Source organism: Papio anubis, chromosome 4, assembly GCF_008728515.1.
Source record: "Papio anubis isolate 15944 chromosome 4, Panubis1.0, whole genome shotgun sequence".
In the NCBI taxonomy this organism is placed as follows: Eukaryota; Metazoa; Chordata; class Mammalia; order Primates; family Cercopithecidae; genus Papio; species Papio anubis.
The window spans coordinates 179,455,898-179,465,690 of record NC_044979.1 but is presented as its reverse complement, the minus strand read 5'-3'; the positions used below and the strand labels follow the sequence as shown (position 1 = coordinate 179,465,690).

General features: G+C 45.9%; 1 protein-coding gene across 11 annotated transcripts in view; it reads right to left on the bottom strand.

Moving 5' to 3' along the window:
- Window positions 1-462: 462 nt before the first annotated feature.
- TRAPPC10 (trafficking protein particle complex 10) overlaps window positions 463-9,793 on the bottom strand; it is a 99,715-nt gene continuing 90,384 nt past the window's right edge. For 8 of the 11 annotated variants that reach the window (XM_021935443.2, XM_021935445.2, XM_021935449.2 and 5 more), the window contains 3 exons: window positions 8,984-9,161; window positions 4,166-4,360; window positions 463-3,746 (listed from right to left, as the gene is read on the bottom strand). In XM_021935443.2, coding sequence (XP_021791135.1) covers window positions 3,508-3,746; window positions 4,166-4,360; window positions 8,984-9,161 — 612 coding nt within the window. In that variant the 3' untranslated portion in view covers window positions 463-3,507. Of the gene's footprint in view, window positions 3,747-4,165; window positions 4,361-7,711; window positions 8,729-8,983; window positions 9,162-9,793 lie in introns of those variants that run through there. The other 3 variants (XM_009202169.4, XM_021935448.2, XM_021935452.2) reach the window with 3 other exon arrangements.

Here is a 9,793-nt window from a genome sequence, read left to right as displayed (position 1 = left end):
TCTTGTGAGCTACTGGGTAAGGAATTATGAATAAAGTCCCGAATGCTGGCCGGTGCAGTGGCTCACGCCTGAGAGACTGAGGAGGGGTGGATGACCTGAGGTCGGCAGTTCGAGACTAGCCTGGCCAACATGGTGAAACACGGTCTCTACTAAAGTACAAAAATGAGGCGCATGCATGCCTGTAGTCCCAGCTACTCGGGAGGCTGAGGCAGGAGAATGGCTTGAACCTGGGAGGCGGAGTTTGCAGTGAGCAGAGATCGCGACATCGCACTCCAGCCTGGGCAACACAGCAAGACTGTCTCAGAGAGAAAAAAAAAAAAAAAAATCCGAATGCTTCCCAAAAAGCAAATAATCTATGCCAAGAGTCAGGAACAAGAACTAGAGAGGTAAAACAAGAAAATCTTCACATTACATACTGTTGTCACACCGTGTCGCAGCAAAAGATCCAGTGCAGAACAGCAGTTTCTTCTTAAAATGTGTATTTTCAGAATTACAATGCTTACATTTTAAACAGTCTTAATACAATGGTTTTAATCTAACAATATATTACATAATATGAAAAATGACTTTTCATAGTAAACCATGAAAATGGAATTAATACCTGCAGTGTCAGAGTCACCAACTTGTCACCTTTTCCAGTCACAAAATCCCAACACATTGTATTAATGCTTGGGGGTCTTACAGCCTGATGTATAAAGGATGAATAAATGTAGAGAAAGGAGTATTTTCATGAAAAATAAAATTTAAAAACCAGATAGGATTTAAAGAACACAGTTGAGAGTAAAACATTCAGATCAGCCCAGTTTGCCCTTTTATAAAAAGTAGTATAGCTTTTCATTTTATATACAAACCTGGAGTGTCTGACTTCATTTTAAAACTTAATTTTAAGCACTAAAGAAAATTTGAATAGAAGCCTGTATTTTTTCTGCTAATTCTGTATGGGATATCTAGCGTCTCCACTAAGAGTAATTAATACAGGAATCTGACCCTCCTGGGCTGTGCTGACAATGGAACTGTTGTAGGTAAAATCATTTTCTGATTAAATACAACAATTTCCACATTAGAATCAGAAGAGTTATAATTTTTCCAATCATAGGACATCCCATGAAATTCACAAAAATTATAACTTATTTTATTTTCCATTTGACAGTATTTACATGTTCCACAAATATTTGTAAAACAGCTGCAAATTCCTTGCTTTTTAGATACACATTGTATATCTGGCTTCACAATTATTTAACATCTCTTGTCTTTATCAACAAAACCAGCTTGTCTCAAATACATAGACCTTACTTTACATAAAACAATAAAAATCCAATTACAGTTACTCTTTTAGGACTTTTATGATAAACATTAAGAAAAAAATGACAATTTTGGGTAACATTCTTCTTTGTCTTAAAGAGGCAGAAGCATTCATGTAACATAGTTTGCAAAAGATCTTTCGGGTAATTAGGGGGAAAAACTGATAAATTTGATTTCATTCCATCTTCAGGCAATAAGAAAGCGCTGTAAACATTTTAAATTTCCCCTTCACTTTCTTCCTCTAAATACATACGAAGTTGGATAATTTCATCCTGGGAGTAGAACTAGATACAAGAAAATCAGAGAGTAATAAATAAAACATTTAATCACATTCCCTCTTCCAGAAGGTAAGAGAGAAAGGGTAAGAAGGAAAGCTACATTATAGACTAGGGAAGGCTCCCAGGCTGACAACACGGATTACAGGCTCTTCTGACAGAATCAAATCTCCCATCTCTTTATTCACAGGACTTGGTAGAAATGCAGGGCAATCGTCAATTTTTATGATAAAAAATCCTTATTTTAGAAACCCTAAACTATCATTAGATTCTGAAGTTCTAATTTGCTAACTAGTTTGACCAAGTTTGTTAAACTGCACATGAAGAAGATAAATTTCTGGGAAGTTTAAATACACAATTATTTATCTTCTTTACACGTCTCCAATTTCTACAAATGAAAAAGATGTAGAAGGGAAAAAAAATCACGTCACCTTTATTTATTCAATGAGCTAAAAGACAACACAGAGAATACTGGAAATGACAGCTGTCGCGTTTCCCCAGTCTGTGCCTCCTTCCTCCCACGCCCCACTGCCTCCCGCAAGCACCGTGCTGGGCGGGAACCTGGTGCTCCTTCTCTCCACGACTTGCACATCCACGGGGATTCACACGAGGGCCACCCGCTGCTGGACCCAATTCTATCTGCTTGCGCTAATCTTGTCAAGTTCAATTCCAAGCACGCTTGCCCAGGAAATTAAGAGTACTATTTCATATGTACAAAAATACATCGCTTTGGAGAGCTGGAAAAGGTTTAATACGTACAACACTTATTTACAAGCTGTGACTTTCACACCTGTAAAAACAAACACACTTATTTTTGTCCTTGATTTTTGGTGCAACTTACACATAAACATTACATCAGTTAGTCTGTATTTTTAAAAATAATAAATCAACCATATGTACAATTAAATTTACAACCGAAAGCAAATAATCCATTGGAACAGTGTGACTGCAACTCAGTAGACCAGCGGAGGACATTCCAGGACTTGAGTCCTTCCCTACAACCAGACTAAAAACACACTGAGGACCTCTCTCATCCTCACGATGGAACATCTTAATTTCTAAGACTTAAGGTGCAAAAGAAAAATAATGATTATACAGCTACAATTACATGTAAAGACTTTAAAGGGACAGAAAAACGTATTAACCCCCACATATATAATGATCATTAAATTAAATACATATTTAACTCCCAGTGCATATATTCTATCAACATTATGGGGGACCACAGGGTTCCAGAAACATTTATCCCTAAACCACCTCACCGCCGAGGAGTTCCTCACAGCCGGGTCTCAGCTTTCTTCAGTACCTTTCACGTGGCTCCGGCTGATGGGCCTCCAGGTCCCCCAGCTCCGGCATCCCAAGGCACAGAAGGGGTTATGATCCCTCCCTCCCCCCACCCACCTCCCCTAGAAGGGTGTTACTCTAGAAAAGCACAACGAGAGGATCTGCGGTAAACGGCTGTTTTACCCCTTAGGGGACACAAATCCACCCCAATCAGGAACCTGGGCAGCTGTGTGACCAGAAAGGCACACACATGTCACTAAGAATGCAAGGCCTGCTGAGTGTCTACCTGAAAGACAAATGGCCTTCCACGAAGAGCCAGCAGACAGAGGCTGCTTCGTGCAGACAGCATGGGTGGAGACTTTCATGAGCAGCATGTGAGGTAGGGGAGGGAGGCTGGAGCTCTGAGTAAGTGGCGTGGGACACCAGCATGGGGACGGGGTGAGAAAAGCAGGAATCTGAGATCACAGGCGGCATGAAAACAACAACAGAACTCGGCTGGCCAGCTGCATGATGACGCTCTCTGATGTCCCCACAGCCAGGCAGGACCACTGAAGGTCTGGCTGGAGCCAGAACGGAGAAGAGTCCAGTCACAGTCCCATAAAGTGCACTCCTAGCTGGGCCGTGGCATGTGTTCACCCCAGCGCTGTCATGTTACACTGACTTCCAGGACGTGGTCATCTTGGCTGGGGATGACCAGGACTTGCGTGCCTGAGCTGGAGTTGAAGACCTGGCCGGCCGGCAGTGCCTGCAGCCGGGGCATGGGCAGGCCTTTGTGCTCACTGCTGCAGGCCGAGTGCACGCTGCCCCTGCTCTTGAGGCTGCTGCTGTCTGGCTGGTCGTCCCCATGCTTGTCTACTGACAGGCTGTCGTTTTCTATCCAGCTGTCTGCAAAACACACAGGAAGTTAGACCCAAGCTGGGTCCACACTCACCTGGGGACTGGCAAAGCCACATGGAGCCAGGCTGAACGTGCAGAATGCCACCCGACGCTGCCCCTTTACAGAGCACTCTGCGCACAGAGGCTTGGTTTCAGAGCCGGTGCCTGAGATTCTAACAGCAGACGAGGCTTCTGGAACCAGTTTCTCCTGGCACTGAAAACATGCCGCTAGTTCTCAAACCCGCTCACTCACAAGCTTTGGCACTGAAAACATGCCGCTAGTTCTCAAACCCGCTCGCTCACAAGCTTTGGCACTGAAAACATGCCGCTAGTTCTCAAACCTGCTCACTCACAAGCTTATCAGCTCTCGCACAAAGTAATCACCTGCTCGAATACTGAAGGTAAACTTTTTCTTAAAAAGTCCTTACCAGCATCCAGTTGGGAGGAGTGCGCAGAATGATGGGGGAGGTACTTGAACAGCCTGACGTCGGGCAGAGGGAGATACCCCGCGAAGAGTGGCATTACTTCCATGTGGACCCTGTGAGTGGCCCGAGCAGCCACTGGCATGGAGATGACACCGCAGCTTTTCCCACACACTGCCCAATTGCTACTGTTGTCGACAACTGAAACGAGAGGAAGCGCTGTGTCACCCAGGATGGGCCTTCAAGTACTCGGGCGAGAGTCATAGCCATCGTTACCCAATCTTCTCACCCAACGGTGTCTGACAAAACACCGCAGACACAGAGCCCAGTGCCTTGTAGCTGCACCTGAAGATACAGCCATGCACTTTCACGGTGACAACACCTATTTCACTGAGTCCAACTTCAATTCGTTCTGGATTAGAATGAATTATGCTGGACGTGTACAGAAAACGGCATTTTTCCTGTGAGGTTAATAAATGAATTTTGATTTCAAATTTTTGTGTCATCTTCCAAAGTATGGTTACTTTGGCAGTTAAATGAGTTCTGTCTGGTAAGTGACAGTCTCCAAGACCACTGGGTCTGAAGCCAACTCTGCCACTCAGAAGAGCATCCCAAGGCCCCCAGGCTCAATGACCTCTGTATACTGGTGAGACCACCACCAGCCTCACAGAGCTGCTTTTTAAGGATGGAAAGAGACTATGTATGAGGGAACCACAAAAAGTTCACGCAAAAAGGGAATCCAGGCCGGGCACAGTGGCTCACGCCTGTAATCCCAGCACTTTGGGAGGCCGAGACGGGAGGATCACGAGGTCAGGAGATCGAGACCATCCTGGCGAACACGGTGAAATCCCGTCTCTAATAAAAATACAAAAAATTAGCCGGGTGCGGTGGCGGGCGCCTGTAGTCCCAGCTACACGGGAGGCTGAGGCAAGAGAATGGCATGAACCTGGGAGGCAGAGCTTACAGTAAGCCAAGATTGCGCCACTGTACTCCAGCCTGGGCGACTAAGCAAGACTCCGTCTCAAAAAAAAAAAAAAATGGAATCCAAAGATGCAAATAGAAAATATAAGCTTTATGTCTCAACATAAGCCCCACTAAAGTCAAGACACGTTTGTAAGCAATGATGCCATTGCTTACAATGCCATTTAGTCCATCCCTGAAGAACTGGGAGGCCTGAGAATTTAGCCATGTCAAGGCAGTCTTTTTCTACATTATTAGCCGAATAAAAATGGGTGCCTTTTAAAGACTTTTTAAGATCAGGAAACAAAAATAAGTCAGAAGGAGCCAAATCAGGCCCATAAGGTGGATGCCTCATGATTTCCAATAGAAACCCTCGCAAAGTTGGGCTCGTTTGAGGAATGAGCAGGAGCTTTGTCGTGGTGGAGGAGGACTCTCTGGTGAAGCTTCCCCAGGGGTTTTTCTACCAAAGCTCTTGCTATCTTCCTCAAAACACTCTCATAATACACAGATACTGTTGTCCTTTGACTCTCCAGAAAGTCAATAAGCACAATGCCTTGAGTATCCCAAAAACCTATTGCTGTGGCCTCTGCTCTTGACCGGTGTGCTTCTGCTCTGGCTGGGCCACCCCACCTCTTGGTAGCCATTGCCGTGTATGCTTTGTCTTCAGAATGGTACTGGGAAGGCCACACTGCATCTCCTGTTAAAGTTCTTTGAGTAAATGCTTCAGGATCTTGATCCCATGTGTTTGAAGTTTCCATGGGAAGCTCTGCTCTGGTCGGCCGCGGACCTGGGTGTTAGGGTTTTGGCACCCACTGAGTGGAACGTCTGCTCACCTTTCTGTCCTAATTGCGTAAGCTGAACCAGTTGAGATGTCTGCGGTGTTGGCTCTCATTTCTGCTGTTAATTGTCAGTTCTCTCCAATTAGAGCATGAACAAGGTGAATTTTTTCCTTGACAATGGATGTGGATGGTCTGCTTGCTGTGGCCTTAATCTTCAGCATCATCTCGTCCCTTCTTAAAACAAGATATCCATTTGCAAACTACTTAACTCTTTGGGGCATTGTCCAAAGAATTTCATACTTTTCATAAAGCATCAATGATTTCACCATTCTTCCACCCAAGCTTCACCATAAATTTGATGTTTTTGTTTTTGGTTTTTTTTTTGAGGCAGAGTTTCTCTCTTGTTGCCCAGGCTGGAATGCAATGGCGCAATCTTGGTTGGCTGCAACCTCCGCCTCCTGGGTTCAGGCGATTCTCCTGCCTCAGCCTCCCAAGTAGCTGGGATTACAGGTGCACGCCACCACACCCAGCTAGTTTTTTGTATTTTTAGTAGAGACGGAGTTTCACCATATTGGCCAGGCTGGTCTCAAACTCCTGACCTCAGGTGATCCGCCGGCCTCGGCTGCCCAAAGTGCTGGGATTACAGGTGTGAGCCACCGCGCCCGGCCAGTGTTGGTTCCTGATTTAATTTTAGCAGAATTCATGTTGCTCTGATAGGGGCTCTTTTAAACTGATGTCTCATCCTTCTTAGTGCCTCAAACTAGATCCTGCTCAGTGAGGAGGAGCTTATTTTGGTGCAAGAAGTGTTGAAATCCATGCATAGTTTTTTCATAATGTATCTTCCATGATTTGTTTGAAGAACCCTTGTATGTAAAGCATTTAGTCCCACTCCTCGGACATGGTAGTGTCTTAATATATGGCAGGTGTTGTTATTATTAACATTCATTATTAAAACAACCTTCATGTAATTCAATGCAATTCAAACACCTAAGTGATCATTCACTGGGACCAGCCCTGGAGATATGAAAGTAAGCAAGACAGGATCCTTGCCATCCAGTAAGCAAGACAGGATCCTTGCCATCCAGTAGTAGTTGGCCTGGCAAAGAGGTCACAGCTTCCCATCATGAGGACACCGAGCAACCGCCCAGGGGGAGTGAGTGACCAGAAGGCCATGAGCAGCAGAGAAGGGCTCAGGGAGATGGACATTCTGTAGGTGGGAATGGCGGACCTTTGAGGACAGGGGCTACTACAGGACACACAGAGGCCCTAGGAGTGTCCGGAGGAAGGCAATGGAGTGACGGTTCTCAGAGTGTGGCTCTCAGGGCACCCGCAAGCTCGTAGCTTTCACACTGCTGCCTTTCCATGCTGCTGACCTCGGTGCTGCTGGGGCAACCACAGTGGCGTGAACTCAGGAGCCAGATCACTGCCATGAACTCACAGCAGAAAACCAAAACAAAATGCCACGCTTCACAAAGTAGTCAAAAGTGTTCATTTTATTAAATTCAGCTCCTGAGTACACTTTTTTGGTTTTTTAATTGTGAAATGTTTATAGACTCACAAGAAGTTGTAAAAATAGTAGAGGAGTCACCTACCTTCATCACCAGCTTCACCCAACTGTGCCATCTCATGTAACACAGGAAGCTGACATTGGTACCATACAGTGACCCAGGCTGCAGACCCCACTGGATTTCACTACAGAGTGAACCAGGCTGCAGACCCCACTGGATTTCACTGCAGAATGAACCAGAACTGCAGACTCACTGGATTTCACTACAGAGATAGACCAGGCTGCAGGGCTGCTGGTTTGCAGATAGAACCAGGCTGCAGACCTCACTGGATTTCACTACAGAATGAACCAGGCTGCAGACCTCACTGGATTTCACTACTGAGTGAACCAGGCTGCAGACCTCACTGGATTTCACTACTGAGTGAACCAGGCTGCAGACCCCACTGGATTTCACTACTGAGTGAACCAGGCTGCAGACCCCACTGGATTTCACTAGAGTGAACCAGACTGCAGACCCCACTGGATTTCAATATGGAGTGAACCAGAATGCAGACCTCACTAGATTTCACTACAGAATGAATCAGGCTGCAAACCCCACTGGATTTCAGCACCTTTCGCAGGCATTCTTTGGGTCTAATTCTATGGCATTTGTCACATGTGTAGATTCTTGTACCACCACAGCGGCCCTGGCCCAGTACTCTCCATTACCACAGAGGACGGCCTCCTGCTGCCTCCTGCTGCTCTGTGCAACACTGACCCGCCCTCCTTCTGCGGCTGGCATTTTGAGGGTGTCATTTAGAAATGGAATCACACAGTACACCTCCTTATAGGATTGGCTTTTTCTTAGTACAATGCCCTTGAGATCCAACCACAGCACTGTGTGAGTCAAGAGTCCCTTCTGTTTCATTGCTGAGGAGGAATCAGATGTGCCAGTTTGTTTAACCGCTCTCAAGCTGAAGGACGTTTGAATTATTTCCATTCTTGAGTGCTTGTGTTCTTGACATTCTCCGGGTCTCTGCTGCAGAATGACAGCTGGCTCAGGGAAAGCACGTGGGGAGCGCTCGGTGCTGTGAGCCGAAATAGCTGCTGTTTTCACAGAACACCCTTTCCACTTGCAAGAGTGCTGGGGAAGCTAGTTATTCAGTGTTGGGTATTTGGCAGACGTTTGATTAAAAATGAATGATGTAAGCCTGTCACTTCGAAGAAAACAACATGAGTATTTGCTGCCAATGATGCCATCTGAGACTGAGCAAAAATCAGAATTCTGGAAAACTTACACTTGCCGCTGTGAGCCTAAAAGAGTCCTGATGCTCCAAGCTCTCCCTGAGAGATCACAAATGCAGATTTTAAAAAAATATTGTCAAACGAAAGGTGCCCCCATTTGGAAGATCTGCACAACTCAGGAAGCTATGCTTCTCACGTGACTAATGGCACAGGGTGTCATGCTATGATGCCTGGGTAAAAGAACCACTCAACATGCAAGATAGGTCGGGTGCAGTGCCTCACACCTGTAATCCCAATACTCTGGGAGGCCAAGGCGGGAGGACTGCTTCAGCCCATGGGTTTGAGACCACCTACCTTCATACATAAGCTTTGTCGAAAAATGCTCATCAGATTCGGTCAATGCTTCATCCTTATCCACCTCCAAGAGGTCTGAGAGCCTCGTGATCAATACCTCCAGGGAGCAGAGGGAGCCTGTTCTGCAGTACTCCATTCCCGAAGGGGGAAAGATCTCAGCCTTCACGTTGTATAATGTCTGGGCAGGAAAGGGAGAGAAAAGAAAGGAAATGTACCTAACTGTTCTCAAGAAATGCAACTAGAGGCAAAAGAAGAGCTGCCCGCAGACCCTGGAGAGCTGAGGAAAGACACTTATCTGCTCGGCTGGCCTTAGAGCAACTGTGGCCACTCACTCTCAATAATTCCCATGGGAGATGCAATGTTTTCGGAAGTCCTACACCCCCAACCTTAACATCCTTCTTCAAATTATGAATATTTCCAACTGCAGGAAGAAAGGCTAGCACAGTGACCCTCCCGCTGCCTATCACCCGGATCCCAAGATCTTAGCATGTTGATGCCTCAGCATCACCGATGGAGCCATGTACATTTCTGTATTTGCCTGAGGTAATTTAAAGCGAATTTCAGGCCAGGCATGGTGGCTCACACCTGTAATACCAGCACTTTGGGAGGCCGAGGTGGGCAGATTAATTGAGGCCAGGAGTTTGAGACCAGCCTGCCCAACATGGTGAAATCCCATCTCTACTAAAAATACAAAAATTAGCCGGGTACAGTGGTAGGTGCCTGTAATCCCAGCTACTTGGATTACTTAGCAGGAGACTCCCTTGAACCCAGGAGGCAAAGGTTGTAGTGAGCTGAGATCACGCCACTGCA